General features: G+C 39.0%; 1 protein-coding gene across 1 annotated transcript in view; it reads right to left on the bottom strand.

Annotated features, from left to right (window-relative positions):
- Positions 1 to 10,081: 10,081 nt before the first annotated feature.
- CPED1 (cadherin like and PC-esterase domain containing 1) overlaps positions 10,082 to 26,533 on the bottom strand; it is a 154,705-nt gene continuing 138,253 nt past the window's right edge. The window contains exons 19-23 of the mRNA XM_074903153.1: positions 21,732 to 21,952; positions 21,374 to 21,475; positions 21,081 to 21,168; positions 19,033 to 19,179; positions 10,082 to 13,094 (exon numbers count right to left, since the gene is read on the bottom strand). Coding sequence (XP_074759254.1) covers positions 12,867 to 13,094; positions 19,033 to 19,179; positions 21,081 to 21,168; positions 21,374 to 21,475; positions 21,732 to 21,952 — 786 coding nt within the window. The 3' untranslated portion in view covers positions 10,082 to 12,866. The remainder of the gene's footprint in view (positions 13,095 to 19,032; positions 19,180 to 21,080; positions 21,169 to 21,373; positions 21,476 to 21,731; positions 21,953 to 26,533) is intronic.

Genomic DNA, 26,533 nt, shown 5'->3' with positions numbered 1-26,533 from the left:
TTAATTCCTCATTTGTGTAAATATTAATCTATTTTATTTCCTAAGTATCTGCAGCAGTTGCAGTAGAATATATTTCATCTCATCACTCTGCCCCAGCTGTGCTTGGTACTTTCATGTATGAGAGCCTAACAGGTGCTTCATTGCTGTTGCTGACTTGGGGTTTTTTTATATATCTATGGCTATTCCTACAGAAGGGATTAGGAAATAACGTTTGAATAACGAAATCTGAGTGTAAACTATATAAGATTACTCAGAATTGCTTCCCAGTGTCAGATACACCATTATCTGTGTTTTAATGGAACATACACCCTCTTCAGCCACACCCTGGGAGGTGTGATCTACAAGGGACCCAAGAGACTCCATTCATTCATGGACACACATCATGATGATATTCAACAGGCCTGCTCCAACACCAAAAAAAGAAGGGAAAATAAGCCTGTTTTCTGGAAATGACTATTGCTATCTTCACCTCATCTTGTGTTTTCCAATGCTTGTTACACTCTTTTAATATCTGTTGGAGGAAAGTGATAAGGACTTTCTAATTTTATTATCAGAAAGCTGACTTGGTTAGCATGCAAATCCAGTATCTCTGTGCACTTCTTTTGTCTATCTTACCCTCAGGCCATCCAGGATAACAGTATTCTGACAAATATAGGGGTGATTCAATAGGAAAGATTTGCATTGGATACTTGGCTTGTGTTTTAAAGTGCAACTTAATGTACATGTGATTAAAAGCTTTCATGATTGTAGAGGAACTTTGAGTGTTGGATTCAGGTGCAAAAAGATATGAAAGAGAACTCAATATGTTTTGTTTTATTGTCACAACTTTTATATTATCATGGTTCTAAAGCACTGATGTATTATTTTGATTTTTACATTTGAGATTGAAGTTGCTATCACTAGCAATGCCAACAACAATGTCTCTATTAATGTTCTCCTTCTGGTAAATGTAGAAATTGAGAGGTAAAAATATACTGACAAAGACAAGACAAAAATATAAACTGAATTTGAAGGACAGAGAATAAAAATTTTTCACTTATCTTTACCAATAAAGATGATTTGTACTGTTATAGAAATTAGCAATCATATCAATCACAGAATGGTTTGGGTTGGAAGGGACCTTAAAGCTCATCCAGTTCCACCCCCCCTGCCATGGGCAGGGACACCTTCCACTAGGCCAGGTTGCTCAAAGCCCCATCCAGCCTGGCCTTGAACACTGCCAGGGAGGGGGCAGACACAGCTGCTCTGGGTAACCTGTGCCAGTGTCTCACCACCCTCACAGTGAAGAATTTCTTCCTTATATCTAATCTGAATCTACCCTCTGACAGTTTAAAGCCATTATCCCTTGTCCTATCACTACATGTTCTTGTATAAAATCCTGATCTGAGCATTTTGCAATGGCAAAAACTAATGCAGCACAGTTAGAAGGGAAGCCTAAATACAAAATATTAAGTGAATCATATGTATTCAAAACAGAGAGGAACATAGTCTTAGATCTGGTTATAAAAAACCTCAGAGCTTGCATATAGTCCATTATGGTCTCTATTTTATATCTGTGACTACTTTAACGGAATAAATGGCACTAACTGTACAGTGTAAATAAAGCAGAAGCATAAATGACTGCTGAATCAAACTATATCAGACTATATTTACATCATATAAACTTAACAGTAAGTGTCTACTGGATCAGATCCCTGCAGCAGTATTGGGAGGACAAAGATTCATTGTATTATTTGTGGCTACAGAAGGGCTGTATATTAACTTTAAATTTAGCTGCCTTACAAAAATAAGCAAACTGGTTTTAAAAAAATAATCAGATGTAAAACTACTCCCTAGCTGCAGAATCTGTGAGTTTCAGAAAGTGGCCAGGAGCTATGGAAATGACTTTTTTATAGAAGTAAGTTTTAAGACACTTAAAACTGTATGCTGAGGTGATGTGTTATAAGGTAGACTGCTTTACAATAACACTCCTGAGACCACTTACACATGTGTGAGTGTGAGAGTTGGTGTAATTTACTCACCAAAATCCCAAATCTGCTATGTTATGGGAATACAGCTCCACCTATTTAAATCAGGGGTCTCCACCTCAACAACACAAATCTTTCCTTCCTGTAGTACACTAAGACCAACTGAAAAGGAGAACAGGGCAGTGCAAATATGCCGTGTAATTTCACCTATACAGGCACGGGGGATGGAAGATAAAAGATAGGTAAGACACTTTTCTATGAAAATAGAGATTTGATGAATTTCATTTGCTGGCAAACAAATACAAGACATAAAGGAAGGGATGGCTCTTGCAAGAGAACAAGGCAAACTGAAATGCGTTCCCACCTTATTTTAATATTCATCTTCTCATAACTTTTGCTTCTAACAGATTTTAGTTACGCAGTGGATCCCAGTTCTAAACACAAGGAGTCTTTGCTCAGGAGAGGCATGCTGAATCCAGAAGCTTGTTGAGATGTGGAGGTCATTGTAAGTCAACTGTACAACTCTCTGACCCTCTGGGGAAACAAACTGCCCAACTTGCCCTTTCAGTTTGCTGGCAAGATAGTCCTTACGAAAGTGACGGCAGCATGTCACTGTGAGCAGCGCATGGGCTCGCTCACAAAGCCTTCACCACTTGTCCTCCAAAACAAAGCTTATCAAGACCACAGCTTCACCAGCTGAGAACTGAACATTAGTCGACAGGCTAAGGTGGTGTGTGGAGAGTGGAAAAATGTGCTTGATCAATGGCTCACAGACAGGGGGAAGGGGAGATGGAAAGTGTGGAATCCCACACAAAGTAAGGCAAAATGATGGAAGTGGAAAGGAAAGGCTGAATGATTTTACAAAAGAATATTCAATAAAAAGCAGGGAAAGGAAAAGGCTGGGAATGCTTTTGTAGTCGAATGGGAATTATTTGTTTGCAGGACTCATCAAGATGTTCCAGAAGATCCCATTAATTGCTTGCATGCAGTCATCTTCATACAGAGCAATGTGTGCATCCAAGTCAGTCTGAAGAAGTTTAGGCTTCAGAGGTTTGTCATTTTCTGCCTATCTGGAAGCCCTTTTTAGGGATCTTTTAAAATAAAAATGTGAACAGTTGAAGGAAAGAGTCTAGACATGAGGAAAAGGACCCAGGTATCTGGTCCACATGTTGGAACTATGTGCAAGACATAAATACCAAACAGCATTATCTGCATTCTTCATTAGAAGGCCATAAAATACTTATGGATCCAGGAAGCAGGTTCATTGATAGCAGATGAATATGCAGCCATGACAGAGTATTTGCTTAAATGTTTTCATAGTAACTGTCTCTAAATCTGTCAGCAATAACCTGGAAAGATACTGAGCATTTCTGCTGGCATCTTCTTTTCCTTCAAAAGTAATAAGATATCATGCATAAATAAGCCAGATTGGACCTTAGATTTCTGTCTATTGAGTATAGTTTGCACTGCCATCAATATGGTTGTGTGGTGAGAAAAAACCTGCAAAACTAAAAAAAATATAAAGCTAGGTCCCTCAATATTACTTGGTGAAAGGTTTTAAGACAGAAATAGGGAAAAATATACCAGTGTTCTGTCATAACATTTTTACCAGAGCCCTTGTAAATCAAGCCTTGATTTTTCTTTCATTTTATATTGAAGTGTTTTGCCACTTGGACATTAGCCATACTTTTCACTTCAGCAACTTGTCTATGGCTGAATTACTGTCAAAACCTTAAATGTGCCAAAGGACTTTTCTTACTGTCTGTTTTCCTTACACAGATCTACAGTCTGTGTAGACAGTCTTTGCCCAGCAGAAGCAATGACAATATTGAGCCAGGCAACAAATAGTCAGTGTGGTGTTTTCACTTAAAAACATCCCAGAAAATGTGTGGCCAGGACAATGGAAAGGGGTAGGATTATCCCAGCTTCCCCAAGCCCCAGGATGAGGCAGAGCCCTGGTTATGGTGGAGAGAGCAAAGCTAGGTCTGCTGTTCCCAAATGGAAGGAACTGAAGCAAACCCAGAGCAGGGAGCACCTCTTCAGGACAAGAAAAGTCTTGATAGATATGTAAGTGCTGTCCTTGGCTGGTGTACATTCCTCAGATTGGCGTGTGCTACCATAGTGACTCTCTCCCAGTAGCTGCAGAACCGTACTCTATAGTGTTGTAATGGTGATTTTGTCATTCAGGTGCTGTCACAAACTGTTTGTAAACAAGAAACTGTAAAGAGGATGTGTCAAACAAATCGAGTGGGATGCCCTGTGGGGCAGAGGTGGGGCAGTGGGCTGTTTCTTTCCCCCTCCCTCCCGTTGTTGCCCAGAGACAGAACTTGCCTAAACTGCGAAGGTACAAGCCGGAGAAAATGAGAACCTTCTGGAACAACCTACTGTGCATGCATAAGAAAGACTATATAAAAGCAAGACCCCACATGTGACCCACTACCTATGGTCCAAGCTGGCTCCCCCTCTCTTTTCTCTTTCTTCTTTTTGCTTTCTCTCTCTCTCTTTCTTACATATATTCATATATATAAATTTTATATGAGTCGATTTGCAATTGGTTGATTGTTGACAGGTTTTTAGGAAAATAGTTTCATTGCCAAAGTGCCTTTATTCATTCCCAGGACAGTTATCAGTTGCCAAATTGTCTCCATTCATTCACTAAAGTGGTCAGTTAATAAACTCACCAGCATAATTGGTCCTCTGAGTGATTATTGTGGCTCAACCCACCCTGTGGCTCTGCTGAACAGAGATGAGTTCTCCCACCAGCACACAGGCTCTTGGGGAATTCAAAAGATTCACAGTCCATGTAAGCCACTGCAGGGGACAAGACAGGTGTTGATACTTTACAGGCTGGTCATTACACCTGAATTGACCTTTCTACAGACAAAACACAGATTTTCTGGAGGATGTCAGTCTGAACTAGAAAAAACTGAGCTTGAGGGAAAATAATGACTAAATGATTGATATTCTGACCCTCAGATCCTAGGGAAAAAAAAAAAAAAACAAAAAACAACTGCCTGGGCTGGAGCAGCACTGAAGACAGTATACTGGCTACAAAGTGTGGTAATTGTGGCATTGTCAAGACAGCCTCCGCTCCAGAATGGTTCCTGTGGCGTGATAGATAACTCATTAAAATTACTTGAAACTCTACTGAATTTTAATTAACAAGAGTGTGAGGAGCAGGTGTTAACTTGTTTTATAGACTCATTATAGTCCCTTGGGATTCCCTAGGCACACTTAGATATAGTTGCCAAACATTTAGAAGGTCCATATTTTGACCCTTTTTGTCTCATTTACAGACTTGTATTTGTAGCAGGTATTTATTTATATTAATTTAAGGCTCTTGCTTTGGAGCCAGGCATTCAAACCCCAGGAGCTGCAGGACAAGTTCATCAACAGGACTTCATCAGGAAAGGATGCTGTTTCTGTCGGCAGATAACTTATGGAGAGATTGTCAGCTCCACCCTGCCTCCAGTTCACCATGTTCTTTTTCCTTCTATGTCTTCAGGGATGCTACCATTCACCTACTGACATAGTGGCTATCTAACAGCTGCCCAATCTAAATCATCTGAAATTGCCCAGGTTAGTTTACACACTTTAATTTACAGAGGTCTCTTCTAGCCTAAATTGTTTTGAATGAAGTGAGGTAGAGAGCAATAACATAGCAATAACAGCTATAAACCACAAGATAACAGGGCAGTAATCTCAGGGGTGTGTTTGGGTGTGTGAGGCATGGAGAGATGCTCAGAGCAGTAAATTCTTCATAGACCCAACTTGGGGTATGTGACCAAGGTGTTTGGCTTGTTTTCTTTAACACCTATTAGATGCTTTTACTGCATATTAAGGTCAGCAGCCTCTAAATTTCTTAGGCTTGCCATGCACTTCTAGTACAGGCAGAAGCGGTAGAAGCTGGAGCTCTCAGATACCAACCAGGTGACTATCTCTGGTCTGTCTTGTGAACCTGAAAATGAATCTCTAATATCTTCTGGAGTTAAGTGCCTGTCAGCTTGTTTTTTCTCATGGAAAGAGAGACATTCACCTAGCCCCCTTGTAAGTCAGTAGACAGAGATTTGTTCTTCATTTTTCCAGATGAAGGTGTTGAACCTGCATATTCCTATACTACCATCAAATATTCTGCTCACCAGGTTACCTGCAGGGCTGGCTTCCCTCTGATCCAGTGCACTGTTAAACTATCAAGTGGCTTCAGGGGAAGATGTTGAGAATGTACCACCCTGGGAAATGCTGGGGATCATGTCCTGGTGGTGATGGTGGTGGTGGTGGGCTTCTGATCAAGTTCCTGGTCTAAATGAACAGAATGGGGATGTGAAAACAACTTCTAACTGAACAGTAAATCCCATGGCCACTCCTCTGTTGAGCTGACATTCATGTCTCAAAATTGTAGGTACCTATCAGACAATTCTGAGAGTTTAGGTTCCCTGTACAGTAAGCCATATTGTAGAAGTAATAGACACCTCTAGAGAATAATTCAGATCTTGGTCTTTCTGCAATGAATACAAAGAAGCCTTGTGTGACCACACATAATTAAAATGCTTCAGTTGAATAGCTAGAGTTAAGGAGGAATCCAGGTTCTGGTGTCTGAAAATAGACAGTCTCTAGAAGCTGTCGTCTTGACTTCCAGGCTGAACTCAATCCAGCAGACATGTTTTGAGTATGTCTGCAGGCTCTGTTGTATGCATTTTGTAGCTGAAGGTGTGCTATTTTGATAGCTCCATCAGGGCTTCAGTGCTGAACTTTTGTAGAGACTGAGGAGCCATGCAGACAGCCAGCATTACGGGGTTATTAGACCCTGACTCCTTGTTACTGCACAGAAATGATGCAATGTGGAATTTAGGGACCAGTAATGGGTGGAGCAGTAAAACCTGTTATGTTTTAACCTTTTACCATCAGCAGTAAATCCACTTGTACACATGTATTTTATAATAACTGGACACAATTCACAAAGGATGCTGAAACAGGATTTTACAGTAGCTAATAGATACCATTTGCTGTAAAGAGAGCTCAACAAAGATCCTGAGATGAAAAAAAACCCACCTATCTGTCCACAGAAATCACATTCAAATTGTAATCACTTCAGTAATAACTTTAGTAAGAGATAACATCATATTATTACATATGAAGATGTAACTGTGATTCTCTATTTTAAAGGAATCCAGTTGTGGTCTAGATCATGTTGGGTGCTACACTGTCCAGTGACTTATAAGATCAGGTTTTCAAGGTTTAAAGTGTTTTCTGTCCTATTAGGACAAATAGGGATCAGCAGGTTTCTTAGAATAAGAAACATTGGAGACATTAAAGCTATTATGACTAAAGCCATTGATGGTTATCTGCTAATATACAGAATCTTTGGAGATGGTATGTGGAAGTAAAGGAAAAATCCCTGCAGAAATAATAAAACTTCTCTGATCTATAAGACAGTTTGACTACCACCTGTGAAGGCTGCACAGTTATTATCAGGCAGAGCAGAAATATTACTTTAAGCTCCTTAATCCCAGAGAATTATAACGAAAATATAGAAGTTGATAATGACAAGTACAAAAGAAAAGCTAAAAGATATTTTCAGAAAATGGCAAGTGAGAAACTCTGCCAAATACAGATCTGGTCTTCAAACCCTGGCAATAACCACAGAATTTACTGACTTTAAAGGGCTCCTGACAACTTTAATTTCACCCGCCTGATCTGTAGTGAACTCCGTAATTGCCCTGACTTTGCCAAAAGATGTATGAGGCATTTTGATTCCTCACTCAAGGATTTTAGTTCTGCAGTCTTGCCTTCATCCAGAATCTACCTAGCATCCTGAGAGCAGCACAATAATCACAATATTGAAAACACTGTCTGCTATGGGAATTTTGTCCCCGTAATGAGGTCTATGAGGGAAATGCCTACCACAGTGACTGTGCGCAAATGCAGCTCATCTCACTCTGTTAAATGGGAGCATGCAGAGAAGATCCCTCCCTTTGTTTCGTGCAAGCAAGCAGTGGGAAAAAGATTTTGTCAAAAGTTGAGAAAAGACCCTGTTATCTGAGATTCAGCTGAGAGGGACTGAATTCTGCTTCTCATTAGAGCAGTTCAATTCTAGAGGAAATCAAGGACATGTTGAGTAGGTTCTGTGTTTCACAAAGACCTCAGTTCAGATTTCATTTAAACATACACTTTATCTTCAGTTCAAGGCTACTTAACATGGTGTACCTTGACATGGATGTTGAACGTATTTAAGGGCTTGCAGGAAGGGCTGTCCACAGCTGCCGAGGATCTGGCCAAGCAGCCAAATGAATCAATCTAGGAAAGGGAGAAATCCATCGCAATAGAAACTGGTGCTGCAGGAGCCCCTGTTGTGACCCTACAGGCCCATCTTGCCCATTCAAGTTAATGACTTGAGCAGTTTTCTAGGACACTTAGCGCTAGATACTGGCCTAGACTGACACATATAACACTATTTTTAGTACCACCAAACCACAGATGAGTAAGGCTAAAAGGCATAGTGGTTTTTTACTGTGTAGTCAAGGCTTTTCCATTCAGTGAATGGTGTGAACGTACCATTAAATACTGAACGAATGCATAGGTATGCCTGCATTATACACTGACTGTTCTGGTGTTTCCAAGATTTACACAGGTAATGCATCAGTGGAGTCTGGAAGATGGTGTTTGGTTTGGTAAAGGCAAGCTCCATTAAGAGCAAAGTGTTAGTACACACTAAGTCCTTAACACAACACGGCTGTTTCAAACTCGTCAGAGAAAATCACTGCCCTAGAGAAGGGTCTTGCTCTACCCCTGCTGCACTCAGTAGATCTTTTGCTGTTGAAATTGACAAAAACATTAAGTTAATAACCTTGATTTTGAAGATTCAGCCTGAATTTGCAACAATCATCTTTCAGATTTGCAAAAGTTGCTTCTATGATGAAACAGAAACTTCTCAGGTCATCTGAAAGAAAGGCTGATGTGGAATAGAGCAGGTACTGATAGTCATAACAGTGAGGTAAAACAAACCAGATGCAAGGCCAGAAGGCAAACAAAAAGGTAAGACTATTTTCATGTGAGCCTACAGAGGCTTGTTTAGCAGTTTGACTCTATGCCAAATAGTTCACTGCACCTCTAAAAAATTGCTTTACTCTAAAAAAGTAATCTGAAAGATCCCTGGACTGCAGTCAACTTAATATCACACATATCTGCATCTTCAAAGCATTCTCTTTGGCTCAGCATAGCAACATAAGCATAACTATTAGTGGTTATTTCAACCTTGAGGTAATTGGATGCCCCAATACCCCACCCACTAAACAAATAAATTGACTTTGATGTCCCTTTAATATGTCATAGAAGAAAAAAATAAAGGCCTTATATTTAATGGTGTTGAAAAGATTATTCTAAAGATTAATATTTTCAAATGAATACTAAATGTAAAAATAGTATTTGTAGTCCATTCTTTCAGCTCCTTGCTATATTTGAAATACAGCATCTCTGATGACTTGCCAAGGCATTTCCCTACAAATAGGGAAATCTTTTTTATTATAGCCAGTTATTCCACAAATCTCACTGATATGGACTTGATCATTGTGGCCATCTATCCATCAAGGCTCAAACCTAAATCACTGTTCAACATCTATGGAGTTATGAGAGAGACAAGGAGTTATAACTCATTGGACACTGGTACATCATGCTGCAACTCCAGCTAAAGTTTAAAGGGATGCAATAATAGCTGAGATTACTGCTCTGTATATCAGAGTATTTTTTTGTAGCACAGTTCCAGTCTCTCTACTTGTAGTTTAAAGTACCCTGGTTCTACTCCAAACTCCACATGCTGCTGGAGCTGTTTGTCTTGGTGTACTTGTTCCCCAGCCTAATTATCTCAATCCTACCACCAATTTCAGGGCCATTCATGTCTATATTAGGAGGTGGAACTCACCCTGACAATCAGGTCCTTTGCTATTTTAATGGAAAGTAATGGCCCTAAAGTAAATATATGGGGAAAAAAATCCTATATTATGAATCAGTCTTAATATAGTAGGAACACTTTAATTCTTATTCAGGCAAAATGTCACAGCAGATGTGATAATTTTAGAGTTAACCATTGATAGAAACACACGTAGTCTCACTGGAATTCAAACACGGTAATTCTTTTATTGTCTTAATCCATAAATGTTAATGAGTATGAGCAAGTCATGCTTCCATGTCAATCTCACCTCTCTTCTTTCATACACCTAGAGATGCTAGACATATTTTAAAGTTAAATAATAAAAGATGTACCTCAGTACTTGGCTTAGTCTACATTCCCTTTGTTTATTCCTAAGATTACATGGATCATATGTAGTGTTGGAAAAAACTTATTCAAAGGACTGATTTAAATAAAGATCAATTTGCAAATTGTACCAGTGACGTACAGACATATATATGTACATAGATATACAAAAAATACAAAACACACAGGAAAATTTCCACTTGATACATTTGAAAAATATTAAGATTTTGAAAACATTAAGACATCTGGGTGCACAGCACATGTAAACCATTTTGTGGTGAAATCTGAAGTGATGAATTGCTCATTTGCTGGTATCAGCTATCATCATTATAGCTGATGGTTCAGCAATAGGCTTTGATTATAAAAAAAACCAAACACAAAACCCCACTTCATGCCTTAAAAATATTTGTGTACAGAACAATAACAGTAACAGCATGTGGATTTAAACAGGCTACACAAAATTCTTAACAGAGCAGAATTGTAATACACCTATCATTGATCATCTTAATACAAAAGACATCTGGCTGCATTTCGCATCTACTAAAATTAATGACATGATATTAAATCCTTCAGCTTTAAGGTTGTGCAGCCCTGGACTTTCAGACCCAAGAGTATATATTATATCATTTGCATACAATTATATTCCTTAGATAATCATATTGCTCAAAACTAAAGGCTGACATTTTCAGTATTTATGCACAGCTCCTGACCCATCTTTCATGTAAAGCTCCAGGCTGGGGAAAACCTTACATAGAAATACAGGGACATTTTCTGTGGGCACAGCAGCAGCATTTTATACAGAAACAGAGGTAATCACACTGTCTGACTAAAAGTAATGTTATTGTTTAAATTAGGAGCTTTGACAATATAGTGGAAGGTCCTCTAGATTAGATATGTCAGATCATCTTTTTGAGGATCTTGCTATCATCTAGGGAAGCCAAACTCCGTATTACATGAAAATTTCCCATCATACCACATTTCCCATCATATCTGAAGGAGAAAGAATTCACAAAACTTTAGCTGAGGATACAGACTGTGCTGAGTTTAAGGATCTTTGGCAAATCCTAAATGTTGTGTCATTAATTTCTAGCTCTACTTCTAAATAGAGCAGCCCCTCTGTGTGCTACTAAGGCCAATAGGATGGTGATTAGTTCTGTGTTATAATCTGTTTATAACCTGACATTGCTTGCAGCTTCTTTTCCCAAAGGCACTAGAAGATATTGGAGCATTATATGTAAAACTGTGAAGGGGCCAGTATGCCACAGAGCTCATCGGATCCTTCATTAGACTCATACTTACCTGGTTCTTCCTCCCTTCTCTAGTGCATGGTGGGAGAGAGTGATGCCTTGATTGCCTGTTCCATGCCTGGATTTATAAAAATCCATAACTGGATAATTTGTAGGGAGAACAGTCTTATGGGGTGCCATTAACCCATCACTCAACTGCTAAGCCTGGACCATGCCTGGTTTCCCATCAGGGCACCACAACTGTGAATGAGTGTGCCGCCAATGCTATGGCAGGGGATCAGCAGACACTCCCCCTGCGGTGGTAAAACCTCTCCCTGGGATTTCACCCAGAGCAGATTGCAAATATCAGTCATGTAGCTGGGCTACATTATGAAACTAGTGTTCAGAGAAGGTCTTGTTCTTGCCAAGCGTGATATGAAGGCAGTACATTCTGTTCCCACCACATCACACACTCCTCCTGACAGATTAAAAACCAGATCCCAAAGTTCTTATGTATGCTAGCAAAGGGGATTTTCTTCTGCTGTGGTACTGACTTCACACATTGGCAAGTATTTTATAAAAAATCATGAAAGAAATGGCACTGCCATGTGGGTAGAATACTTGCTTGGCTTACAGGGCAAGGTAGGCACTGAAGTACACATCTGAGCAGTCTTACTGCATATGGCCATTCTCCTGAATAGGGACCATAAATAAGGTTATGTTAACATATTCACTATATTTACATGTTACATCGAGAGAGTTATAATCAGTCTCAAGTCTAAGTAATCTATCTCTACATTAGCTTTAGAACATGCAGAAAATAGAGTAGACATCTGTTCCATCTAAGACAGAAAGAAGGGATGTGTTTTCACTAAAAACACTAGAGTTCAAAACTTGGCATCATCAGTAAAATGCTAATAGACATTTTCAGATTGTATAAACCAAGTGTCTAAATAGAAAAGGTTTGGTATTGAAGGGGAACCCATCAACATAAACCAACTCTTTAAAATGGAATGTAGCCAGTTTCTAAATACATTCAAATAGTACAGTGTCTCTATAAATAGAAAATTAGATAGTGCTGAAGAGCCAAAACAATCCTTTCCAAATTGTTCAAGTGTATATATTTCTCCCTCTTTACTATCATTAATACACAGCTGCTTGAACTACAGCTGTTCTAGCCTTTGGCAACAGTTCAAATAACTCCCTCTCTTCTCTGCTTTGCAATTCTCCATCTTCCATTTTGACACCACAGAGTTGCCAGGGCATATCTTGATTTCATAAAGTTTTAGGAAAATGCCACATGTCCCAAACTCTGTTAGTGTGTATGCAGCCAATCAAGGAAGCATGTCATAAATTCACCATGGTCCTTCGATTTTTACACAAGTAGTGGCATATCTCTAGTCCCAGTACTATATCGAAGAGAGGCTATGTGCTGACAAGCTCCCTCTTACTTGCACAGAGCCTGCTGAGAAGGATTTCAGAATAAACTTGATTTATTGGACCTCGGACATGATATGGGGACTGAGAATTTGTTGCATAGTCCTGCAGTTGTGATGGCTTGCTTTGACTGCCAAAATATTTCCCCAGTGTATAGTGCCTTGATAACGTCACTGGTACATGCGGACTTTCTTCAGAGGGATTGGATTTCACCACCTGCAAAAGAAGTGACATATGTGAGTGCTTTCTGCCTGTACCTAGAAAGACACACAGCTGTGCGTACAGAAATGCTGAGACAGTTCTCCACAAAGCAGGTCCTCATATTCTTGCCTTGAGCTGCAAATTGCTCACAAACAGTATTTTAGTGGGCCAACTTGTTATGTTACATACTAATTAAAGTGCAAGATCGTATTCATTTGAGCCTTGACATCTATATCTATAGGCCCATTATACTCACTTGACTGATTCTGTAATGCCTTTGCATATTAGACTCTGTTCTCTCCATTAGGGACAACTTACCTGAACAACAAAATCCATACTCAACAGCTTGTCTGTATATTTACCTTGGGAAAAACTAAACACAGGACAGCCCTGACTTGCAGGAAGGTTGAAATCCTGCTCTCATCCCAAGCACTTGCGGAACATATGCTGTGTGTGTCTCACCTATGAGCCCTGTGAGAATGTCTCACTCTCAGGTCTTGATGCAAACCTGGCCCAGCTCCATGTTGAGATGAAAACACTCATGTGTCATGCTTCGCCAAGAAGGGAGTTACAGTGCAAGCTAACATCCCTCTCCCTGGGGCTTCACACCAACATAATCACATTGTGGTTCAGTAACTTCATGCAGAAGAATGCTCCTCCTTGCCTCCCCACATATGGATAAAGCTCTGGGATTATTTTGTTCAATTTGTATGGAATAAACAAATGCCTGTGCCTAATGAGAGAAAAGGTGAAAGGTATGGTTGTCAGGAGTCTAATGACTGGGGGGGGTGTGGTGTGGTATCCTGTGGGAAGATGAAGATCTCGTCTTAGTGAACACGCAGTCACTAATGAACAAGGAAGCAGCTTCAAGAGACACAAAACTTCAGAACCTTGCACAGATGCAGGACAGAAGACCCTGATCCAGGCATTGGCAAATCCAGAGAAAGCAGAAAAGGGGCTAAGTGGTTAGTTTATTTTTAAAAGAGTAAACATATGCTGACTTGATAGCTCTGATGCTCATTAATTTTCCTGCTATATCAATCACAGCAGACACTCAAAAAAGACACCCCATTTATTAATGCACATACTTATGTGGAAGCATATTAGCTTTTTAAAAATTTAACGTATATTTTATCTCAGTAAACAATCAGAAACAATGTTCATATGTACTGAAACTCATAACAAATGTAACAATTCATACAAATTTAAATGTGAGTGAAGGAATAACATGTGCAAAAGCTTGAAAGACTGGGCAGAGAGGCTATGAGGGAGCTGGCTGAACTAAAAAAAAAAAAGACCAGGAATTATTCATGTAGAAAATTAATATATCCTCTGATCAATTTGATACAGCTAAGCCAGGGGATGTTATTTGTTTTCATGCAATTACTGCAGGTTCATTTTTCTAAATTAGTGCCTTAGATCTTAAAACTATTTCAAAATGATGCCACCTTGAACCAGTCACCCAAACTACATTCCTGTTAGGTATAATCTCTCAGGAATGCAATCTAATGTTCATCCAGCAGCCAGCCACTTATTAAGAAACCAAAATCCCAAGGTTGCTAGTTTTTGTGTGGTGACCATGATTTCTTTGACATTAAATTAGGAAATAAATCTGAATAAAAAATGGGTTCCATAAAGGTCTTTATAACTGCTGGCCAACCTACTTCTCCATAAGCATTTGTGAAGAATGAGGTATTAAAAAAATCAGCATTTTGCATGTGTGCATAGAACTAGAAGTATGTTTGGCAGAAAGTGCCAGAGTTATACAAGATTTTTTGTCCCTGATCAGTATAATCCCTTTGTGACTCCAGTTCCCTTGGCAATCTGAGCAAGGATTGTAGGGTCTACAGAGATGTGGATTTCTGCACTATCAGGGTGACCCAAGGCCCTCTGGAGTGTGTAGGTGGGAATTCCAGTAATTTATCGAGACAATCAGGGGAAATAACTTTCTGTTCGGCCAGCTAGTGAGAACTAAATGAGACCTGCTGAATGCATTTCCGTTCTTGTTTTCTGACTGCATATAATGGCCAGGCCTCCATTCCTGCACAGCAGTGCTTTAGCTCAGATGGCATTTATAGAGGGGTGCTGTCTTCTGGGAGTTTAGGAGGTCATTTTTTAAGAGAAAGAAAGTGAAAGTACAAAGCAGTAGACTTAATCCATCTCATCTGGTTTCATAAAACATGAAAAGTGCTGAGGTTTTACACAGTGTTCTTGGCTCCATCCTTGGAGGCAAAATGCCATTTTCCTAGTGTAAACTGCTTCAGCACCTGATGAAACTCCACTTGCCAGGATGCAGAAATAAACTGATGACAAAACTGTTAAAACTAACGAGGTATCAAAAGCATTCAAGGGCTTTCTTTTTGCTTTCCTCAAGGATCAAGTCTGGTTTTTTGGTGGCTGATGTATTCTCCTGGGCACATCTATGCCTCTTTCAGGCACAATGACCTCTCGAGCCTCATTAACAACAAGCTCTGTGAGCCAAATTCTCCCCTGATCCTCCCCAGAAACACATACTTTCTGTTGAGATTCCTCCAGCAGAGAAGCAAGGTCAAATCTGCACGAGCTCATAGAAGATGGTAGAAGACTGAATGTAAAATGCTGATGACCAACCACACCCTGCTGTTTTTCACCCAGTTCCATACAAAGCATGTGAAATATTTAACTTTGAAACTCTCTGTTTCACTCAAAGTTCTGTGGAAATAGCGAGCATCAGCAATGACCCACAAAGACACCAACATCTGGATTCTAGACAAAAAAGGATCAATATAACCATCTGGGTGAAATGGAGAGAGGCACTTACTCCATGGGACTATTTATCCGTCACATAAATAGCTGCTCTGTGACCTTAGTCCCTCTTTTCCAGCTGTATTTGGACTGAGCTGTGTTCATGCCTCTCTCATGCACTGAGCAGAGTTGATTAAAGGATTGGTTAACTAACCACCCCTGCAGTGTTTGGTCCCAAAGCAGAACAAAGGCCATGGCAATGGGCTGAAAACACGTAAGCTGCTGAGGAGCCTGAGGTGGAAATCATCTGTGAGGCTGACAGCACGAGATGTGAGACAGGTCTAATAACACTCCCAAACCTGTGCTAAGTCCCAGTGAGCCTTATATTGGAACAGATTCCCAACCAGTGACAAATGATTGTCTCCCCAGTCTCTTTTGGGAACTCATTTGTTCAGTATACTGTCTCTGATATTATATCTCTCTCTGTGATATTGAATGAGAAAATTCAAAGCCTTATAGTTATTAATATTTTTATTCTGCTTTATGTAAAGTTGACTGCTGTGGCTGAATTACATATAATACACTGGCTACAAGAAAATAGTTGGGCTTGCTATGCTAGTCCTGGACAGGAAACACTGCAAGGACACTCTGGAGCCTATGCTTGAACTTTACTATCTTCATCACTGAATTTCAGTTTGTTTGTTTTAAACTACTCCTAGGTTTAATTAGCCACAGTATATTTTAGTTTTCCAGTATATACTGTGGGTGTCTGATGAAGAAAACCTTATTTTTAGATCTTTGCTCTGCTTTTTTGATTTTTAAGGAAAATATATCATAGCTGCCCTGACATTTCTTCACAGGGAAAATTAGTGCTTCCACTTCATTCCTGGTGTCATGGTCCACCTTTATAGCTGTGAAGCTCTGCGGAGATTCTGTGCTAACCCTGTACATGTCCAGGTCCTGGGAACAGGCTTGGCCAAGAGTGAAGCTTACAGAAAAATAGACATGACTTGGCAAAATAAGCAAAAGGGGTTTATCCTTCTCTTGAGAGATTCAGAAAACATTTGGTGGTTTCTCTTATTTAAAGTAATTTGTTTTGACAGAAAACAAGTTCTAAATTCATGCTGGAAAAATTATAGCATTTCACTTGTGTGGCTGACAGTCTTTTAAAATATTTATGCATTTTTGATCACTCTAATAAAAAATGTTCTAGTATTTTCTCAATAAGAATGAACTTGTGGGGTTTTGTCTTCTAAATGACACATCAAATTACTTGTGTCATTATTCTAGTCAGTAATCAAACTCCTGAGATTTCTTCCAGCTAGTAGCTTCTTACAGGCTGAAAGTTCCCAGCTGACTGTGAAACAGCATAAATTCACTAAATCTTGGTTTCAAAGGGTCGTCTTTCATGGCACCCTTTTTTCTCTCCAGTTCTACCTTTTCAGTAACAATTTCTTCTTATTCTGTATCTCATTATATGAAAGAACTTGCACCTGTCATCTCTCTTTTGATCACTCAGAGGAAATGAAATCTTCCTGAAAGATATGACAGTTCAAGTTTTATGGTCCTAAACAGATTTTAGTGGAATAAATTGTGGTAGCTTCCTGGTCTTTTGTTAAACAGACAAACCAGATTCAGTTCGTAAGAATGGAAATCCTTGTAGCATCACAGGCAACTTCTTACTGTGTTAAACAGGACTTTATCAACAGAGGTACCTGAAGGCTTCTCTGTCCTTATATACAGCCACAATTTGAGGCATGGGGTTACTGATGATGTCTGAATGCATGATTACAATTTTTACTGAAGAAATATTTTTTATCGGGAAATAGGAGCTAAGCACCTGCAAAAATATGATCCTCCTTTATTCCACAAAGATTGTTTTGAATTCCAAAGGGAATAATGTAACATACATGGGTCTTTAGGGAAATGAAAGATGTGTTTGGATTCTCAGCAGACTGAGCACTCATAACATGAACCTGGGAAATGGCTTTTTATACCAACAAGTTGGTGTCATGGGTTTGAGGAAGGACTTGGTTGGAAGCTACAGGAATAGTCTGATGGCCTTGGTGACAGTACTTTAACTATCATATGCAAAATTACTCTCATTAGCCTTATGGCAGAGCATAGCTACTTACTTGACTACTCAAAAATTATACTCTTTTTTTTTCATTCAGGGTCACCTGCGCTAAACCAGGGCTGCACTTCTTTATTTGCTATACATAAGGTACAAGAAACCCAAAACTAAAACGCATCCCTCCTTTGTTGATGGGGGAGAGTACTCACTATAAAAAGACATACCACATACTCAAAATCTGTCTTAAAGGAATACAGAAAAACTTTAAATATCTTGTTTTCAAACTCTTTACTTTCACTGGTTTGGCAGCCTCTGGGCTGATTTTGTGCCTAGATACAATAATGTGTTTGCTTATAAGTTTTTGATTTAAACCATGGACTCCTGTTTGTAATATATTGTGAAGATTCCTTGCCAAAACTTCAAATAAATAGAAGAATACATTCTCTATTGCCCTACTCATATATTTTACAAAGTCCTTGTTTCACCAGTCCAGTAGTTATAAAACAGAAGAAAGAATTTCTATAGATTTCAGACAAAAAAGAAAGCAGAACTATGGGCGTGAGTGAGAACAAGTGACTTAATATTTCTGTTTCTATAGTCAGTCACTAAACTATCCCAGATAACTCTCAGACATATATGAAAACCGATATATAGAAGTAAGATTGGTCTTTCAATTTTAAGCTCCATTTTTGGTCTTTCAATTTTAAGCTCCATTTTAAATGTACCTATGGTCTGACAGGAGTCTGCTAAGCTGCTTATTTAGGAAGGCTTCAGACAAAAACCTGTGAGACCGAGGTATGGCAAAAAGATAAACTGTGTCCATGCAGAAGCAGTAGGAATATATAACCATAACAAATAATATAAGAACCTGGAAACCATGCAACATCCTTTTATATGTATTACCTTTTCAGAAGAGCATGCTTATTTTTATTTTAAGGAATCACCACTGCAGCAGTTCAGCCTATCTTTGGGTGGTGTGATGCTCTGAGTGGCAAGCGACAAGTGCCACCATACAAAGTGCCATCTCCACAGTTTTATTCAGGCCTAACTTTGAGTCACGGATGCAAACCTCATTGCATACTTTTTTGTTTCTAAGTACCTGACAGTTAAAATCTCTCTTAAATACCTGGGAATGATATAAGCATAAACTATTACCTCATGGAAATGGCAGCCACATTTCCCTTGCAAGAATTCTTTGTAGCGGCCCATGGTGATGACAAAGGTGTCAACAACTTCATATCCGAAATTTTTTGCTGTATCCAGAATAATCAAGTTTTCATTCCACAAGTTTTGCACTTCTGCCTGCATTCCAGATAAAATATTGCAATGTCTTGTCAGAAGGACTGTTTAAAAGTTACTGTATTCTGCTATGGAAATGGACAGCAAAACTGCATTTTGAAAGAAGAAATTATATTATACTCCAGACATGAATTTCTATAAGTTCACTCTTGAAAATAGCTATTACTCCAAGACTGTTGTAGATATTTGCAGAAATGATAATTACTTTTCAGAAGTTGTGCAGCTTCCTTCATAGGAGGATTTCAATGTTGTTTAAAATAGAATTACTGGGTAACTTTTTTAAATATGTACTTAGTTAATAGAGGCATAATTCAGAAAAAAAATCCTATTATAAAGGTGTCTGTAACTAATAGTGAAAATGTTTCTGTAAAGAAAAAATCAGCTTTAAATCAAAATCATTGAGATAGTTACTTAAAAAAAGGAGTATAGGGCCATAGAGATCTTAGAAATGCTTATACTGAAGAACAAATTATTATTTCTCAAGATATGACAAGAAAACCAGGAATAGAAAAAGGTTAACCATAAATTTGGCAAGGTGATGGATTTCATGCTGCAGACAGAAGGGCTTTGAGAGTAGCTGGGGTAATCCAGAAGTCCAGAGCACCCAAACCACATGGTAATTTGGCATATGATTCCACTACGGAAGTGGGAAAAAAAAATCAGTTATGCACTGTAGTTGATTTCTGGAGTTTTATAAATTTACTGTATGAGAAACAGAAAAAAGTAATACTGGCAAGCCTTTAATACTCTTTCTATCCTTGCCTCACCTACCTTCAATCAAAGTTTGCTTCTTTCTCCTAGGACAGAACTCTGCTGAAAGCTATGGCAGCGGTTACGACAATGTTTCTTCATGTTGATGTCAACAGTTTCCCTACTGTATCCTAATTTGTTCATCCGAATAAATTAAGGAAATGGTTGGAATCAATAACCGGACATTTAATAGACACAAAGCAGATAGGTAGTACTAACTTAGTCAGAAAGAATGGACAAAATCTGACGGGGCAGTCTCCATAGCAAAAAGAAGAGTGAGAATAGCAGTAAGTCACACTGAATACAGCAATATGTTATGGCTGCAAAAAGGTGTGGGCGCCAGTCCCCAGTGTGAAAAAAGTGCTGTACATAAACTATGAAAACTTATAATTTTCTCTTTTCAACACTTGTAAGTAACCGGAGTGTTACATGCGGCTCTGGTAGGCATCATTTACTCTGCTCTGCCCTCCAGCACTTCCTAGCCCCGTCTCATCTGCGCATTTTGTATGTGTCCAATAGAAAACCACTGCCCAAATTGTAAATAAAAATACTGAATTGAATGAGTTACACAGCACATAGAAATGAGCCCATCTGTAACTCTGAGAGTCTTGGATATGATTTAAACTGACTGTAACATCAATTAACATACACATAACAGGCTGGATTCACCAGTACTTTCCAGCTGCTCTGTAATGTTTTGGCTTCATAGGTTGGTTAAGATAGATTTATGGAGAGCCATGCAATACAGACAGATCAGTGAATCTGATCCAGCATGGATCATGTAAGCATGGAGGAAGCCTGGGGAGGGCCTGTGCTTAACATGGTATGAGGAGCAATCTTCCTATTCCAGCTCGATTTCTCAACTTTGGCAGCAGGCTTAATATCAGAGCTTCTTCTGTTTCTTGGGATGGCTGACTGAGCATGGTGTCTCGAATGATGCTCTGATTGCAGCGGAATCCATGAAATAAGGCAAATTGGTTTAAATCCACATTAGCAAGCAGTATGAGCAAACACAAACATTCATCTTTCTTTGATCTTTGATCTTCTTAAAGCTTGCTCAGCAGAGGTTGTAACATATTTTGACCAGACAGCAAAATTATTGCTGAAATGACAAGTCTTCTGTAAAAATGCACTCTAAATGTACTGTGGCTTACCTGTGACAGAGAATGTATTCCATCCACTGGGAGGTGAAAGCCCATCCCTATGGATTTGATAATTACCAGGATATTTGATAGATTTTCCCTGTTTGGCAAATTAAGAAAACAAAAGGACACACATTTTACTTAACAGACATGTCAAAAGACACTACATTTTTATTTTTTCAAAGTCACTTAAAGCACATCTGTGAGAAAACAAATGAAATGTTTGTATTTAATATTTTTTGTTAAGTTGTTCCTCATAATTTATCATATCAAGACTTGGAATAACACCAAATACGTAACATTACCTGTTCAACACCTTATGGATAATTTGCAGGTGATTGGAATTAAGCCACTGAACACCACCTACAATTAATACGGTCTGGTCTGTGTTCTTCAGAGGACGTGATCTGAAACCCAGAAAGGAAAAACAACACATGTTGCCTTAAAACAGATGGCAAACATTTCATCTGCATTGCATTGCATTTCAGTGAACTGTATCTGGCATCCTGATGAGAGACCTGATATAATTTTCTACTATTTTTTGACCACACAATACTGTCTGCACACTTTAATTGCATACTGACTTTAATTGTAAAATGTGTTAAACACATTTGAAAATAGAATGAGAATACAAACAAGCCAGCAATAGAGTTTGTACAGTACCTCTGCAGCAGTTTTTCTAATGCTTTTTCAAAAGTCGGTCTCTGGTTTGTGTCCATCCAAAACTGGGGGTAGTAGGAGTAGCTGATAAATGTTTTCCCCTCATTGATATTATGATAACTTTTAACATCATGAGTCTTTTGCCATTCCTGAAGAGTCTTATTCACTCTTTCTATTAGATAGTACATCATTCCTCTGTTAGTTGAGTCACCTATAAAAAGAATCTTTGGATGGGAAAAAAAGATGTGACTGACTTAGAAGCTGTACACTCCATAAAACAAAAGCTAAGAAGAGAATACAGCTAGTCTGGAGGTTTTTAAACCCTTCTCATAATGTTCAAGAAATATTTCTGTGAGCTGCCAGTTCTCCAGCTCTGACATCTCAATACTAATACATCTCCTTTAGCAAAAACTGCGTGATCCGATTAACAAAAAGCTATGTTATGTTTTTCAAAGAAAAAAAGTAGAGGTTATAGATGGTTATAGCTGCACAATTAGCCCTTCATTTTTCACCTTTGTTAATAATTTCTTTTGTTTGTTTATATTTACTTCCAATTGTTAGTACAGAGCCTTTCATGATTGCTTGCATCTTTCTGCTTTTGTTCCTCCAGTTTTTCATGTGGCTTGTTCCTACACAGCATGTCTTGGTTAATGTCTGTCTTCCATAAATGTGATTCATTAGACTTTACACCAATTCACCATACACATCAATGGCTGCAGCTGTTGCCTTATTTGTAGAGACATGGTCTTTCTGTAGTTTCAGAGGGGGGAAAAAAGGGAGTTATTTTGGTGGAAGATCATCTGAACAGAGTCCTGGCATGTGTGATGTGACCACCAGGAAGCATCATGACCTGAAGGGAGTTAGAAGGGCTGTCAGGATGACAGAAGTACTTCAAGTATCAGCAGTCTTCAGTGGGCTACTCTGAACTTGCTAATGAATGAAGAAGTCAAATTTGGGCTTGCTCCTATGCATTCTCTGGACTCCCCTGACAAATCAAACACCTCTGTGTGTGGAGACCACAGAACTTAATGTGTGGGGTTTTTAATGTAATTGCCTTATTTTTAGTGGATAGGACTAGCATTTCCTCCTGCTGAACGGAACATGTAAACGATGACGAGTCCAAAGTGGAAGAGAACCCAGGTTCACTGTGGCTTGCCAATGAACAACTTGTACATATTCAGTTATAAACACAGTCACCTCAGCCAGAAATCTACATAGAGGAGCATAAAGGTAAAGCTGGGAGCCAGGAACCCCATAGAGCCATAACACAGTAACAGCCCTGTTCTCTGCACAGCAGTATGCAACTTCTCCTACCTCCTCTGGCACTCAGGGTAGTTGGCACCCTGTAAGTTGGGTTTCTGTTGTTTGTCTGTTTTTAATTTGATTTGGGGTTTGATGCTTTACCACTTCCACCTTGAATATTTGGTATGCAAATAAAATTCAGACTGCACAAGTTTACATGATTAAGAATGTATTTCCAAAGCTTCTCTTAGATATTTTATGTGGTGAAAGCATCTTGGTCTCCTCTCATCTAATACATCTCTATTTCCTTCAGGAATGTCACAGTTTTAAGAACTGATTGCAGTTCCCACTATGAATCTATTGTCGTTAAAAATAAGCCACAACATTGTACCAGCGATGATTCCCACTGAACAGAAGCAGTTTCAGATGAACATACCCTGATCTGGTGACAGGGACAAAAATTGGCATGACGATGACTTGAACTTCCCATGCCTTGCCCATCGTGGCCTGCCGAGAAGCCCTTGATAGATTATGTATAGTAGCAAACAAATTAAAACTAGCACCGAGCACATAGAAGCTCTTTTACCTCCTGTCCTGGACCTCTCAAAGCTACTTCATAGGGTAAATTCTTAAACAGTTGCTGTTCATGCTTGTATTCCACAAGCACTTCTCTCACATGCAAGGGGATTTCCAAATCTTTTCACCTCACGTCAGAAGAAACCTCTTTAAACCAAGCATAACATGACTCACAGAAGTCAAGGATCCTTGGAAGGACTGGTTGATATTCTCTCTTTCCCTCTCAGACAGACACAAACATGCACACAATTATTTACAATTAGGAAGACAGTCCATGCTTACAATATGTCCTAATTCTAAACTAGGTTAATTTGAGGTTTTAACCAAAAATTCTTTTAACTTGCAAAATCTCTTAATCTCTCCAGTCTGCCTATATCCATGTTTCTTTAATCTCCATTTCATAAATCCATCACTGTAGTATCTAGATGTATATCTATTTAAAAAGCAGTTCTCAGATATTAGCAGGCAAGGATATCATTAACTTGCAATGTGGGTGAGAACATTTCTGTAAGAACACAACACATCATTAGCAGAATAACAAACTGGCTCTACCAGGTTACACATGTAGAACAGTTGGTAGAACATGCTAGATTGTTTCTCTTCTACTTTTAAAAACATATGATACCATTTTGTTATCTCTGCACATGAGGATTTCTAATTGCAAAGGAGCGTATTCAGCTATTAATTACACTCAGTTGGCACATGCAGCATTTTTATCTCATTCTTCATTCTACTGTGACTAAGATTCTCACAGATATTTTCTCCTTCTAACTGTATTTGGTCTAATCTCATCTACTACTGATTTCAAACAGAACAACACTGGAAAAAAAGGATAGAAGAACCATGGCCAAGGCCAATGAACATGATACACAAATGTCTTGTTCTGTGCATTCTATAGCAATTTAAGTGTGAAGTGTCATTCTAAATATTTCCGAAGTCTCAAGCATTGCAGAGAATCAAAGACTGAGATCGATTAATTAGCCTCTTTACCATTTTTGTTATGTCAAAATTAGAGCAAAACATCGCCCCTGTCTCCCCAATTTGCACTATTAAATACTTTAGCATTGTAGGGCTATACAATTTCTACACCTACATACACACACACACACACAAGCAGCGGATCCATGAATGAGTTTTCAAGTCTTCCCTGGGTTACCCAGCTGGCTAGGACTGCAGATGGGAGGGCACTGTGTGCAGTCATTTACAAAGCCAGTATCAGCAGAGACAAGTTAGATATGATCATGTCTTCAAGTGGCAGTTATATTCTGTAAATGCCATGATGCCCGGCACAAAATGAAAATATCAGATGGGCTTTAGAATAGTACTACTGTTGTCCTGATGTTCTGAGAACGTGAAGGGGGTGACAGGAGTCAGAGCAGCCTCCTTTAGAGCAGTCAGTATAACTGGATGAAATAAATAGATAGGGCCTAGACGTACTTCTTCAAGTATTATCACAAGACTAATGAGACTGCACACAGTCCATCTCTGAAGCAGTATGTTCTGAGTCTCAGAACATCTCAATTTTCACTCTTAAGTGAGCTTGTTATGAGGAGGTAAAGCAGAATGTCAAGAAATTATATCAGACAACTAATGCTATTGAGTGTCTGAGTGTCCATCTGGGAATGTATACTTATTCCTAGGAGAAGGTGTGGATGAGCAGGATGAGTCAGAAATGACACAGATGGCAACATCACATTGGTGAGGAATACTGGTTGCTTCCCTAAGGAAATTAACCTGAACACTCAGAAGCAGGTCTGCTAAGAGAATAGTCTTGATGTAAGTGGGGAAGAGAGAAATGAGCCAAAGGGGACTTGTGATAGTACAGAAAGCCAGACCAAAAGTGTAGGTCATCCTCAAAGATATCAGTCAATTATAGCAACCATATTAGCTTTCAGTCAAGAAGTCTTCAACTGTTCAAGTAGCTATGAGCCATACCAGGACTGTGTCACTGGAATCAAGCAAATCTGTTTAACTCCAGCTACATCTTTCGTAGTGAAATCACAGCATTGTTGAAAGATATGTCATTAAAACTAGAACTGTCGTACGTGAAACCTATGGTCCCTGCCCCCTAGTCCTCATAGAGAGCTCTGAAGTCTGTTTGCAGTTGTCATGGGAGGGTATCAGCAGTCACACTCCGGAGACTGTGTGCTGGGATTTTGAAGGGAATGCTCTCCCATAAGTCCAGAGAAGATTTCAGATAAAAAGATAAGTGTGCATTCCTTGTAATCCAACGCATCCAAGGCTGGTGGGTGCATAGCACATCACCAGCAAATCTGCACACACAGAGCAACCGTTCATTAAGACCTTGTCTGCATCCAACAATCTGCTTCTAACTATCGGTTCAGCCATGCTGTAACACATGTGTAAAACCTGGAAAAAACAAACAAATTCTTCTTTTTCTTCTCCCTAAAAAAAAAAAATATGAGGTGGAAGAAGAGGACATTTGTAGGCAATCCTAGCTGCTTTTCAAAGTGCCCTTGTTCAGAGCTGGCCAAGTACATATTGTGGTATGCAGGGCATCAGAAGGCATCTTTCAAAGTCCAGCTTTTGCAAGTCAGCTTCATTTTCAGCAAATGCTTGGAAGACTCAGAGGCTAAAATAAGTTATGTTTAGCCCCAGGAAGAAAACTTATGCCCTTCAACTAAACCAAGAGCTTCAATGAATTAGAATAATTATTCAATGTAATTGAATACTGGTAGCTATGGCCATATTTATTTCTATACACTTGCATGAAATTACCATAGTTGTCTGTGCCATGTGGTATTTAGTACGATCTGTACCAAGGGGTCTAGGGATGATTCTATATCTACCTCTATGACAATAATGAGCAAAATGGAGACTCGAGTGTTTAGAATATGACGTATCTCATTTTCTTTACAGTCTAGCACAAGGCTTAGTCATGTACTGTCAGGTCAATGGGGCATTTGTCTGCAGGATGACTAAAGGATCAGACATATATAAGGTTATAATTTTACCAGACAAAGAAC

Source organism: Athene noctua, chromosome 3 (assembly GCF_965140245.1).
Source record: "Athene noctua chromosome 3, bAthNoc1.hap1.1, whole genome shotgun sequence".
Taxonomy (NCBI): domain Eukaryota; kingdom Metazoa; phylum Chordata; class Aves; order Strigiformes; family Strigidae; genus Athene; species Athene noctua.
The sequence above is the reverse complement of the archived record's forward strand: the minus strand, read 5'-3'. Positions and strand labels throughout refer to the sequence as shown.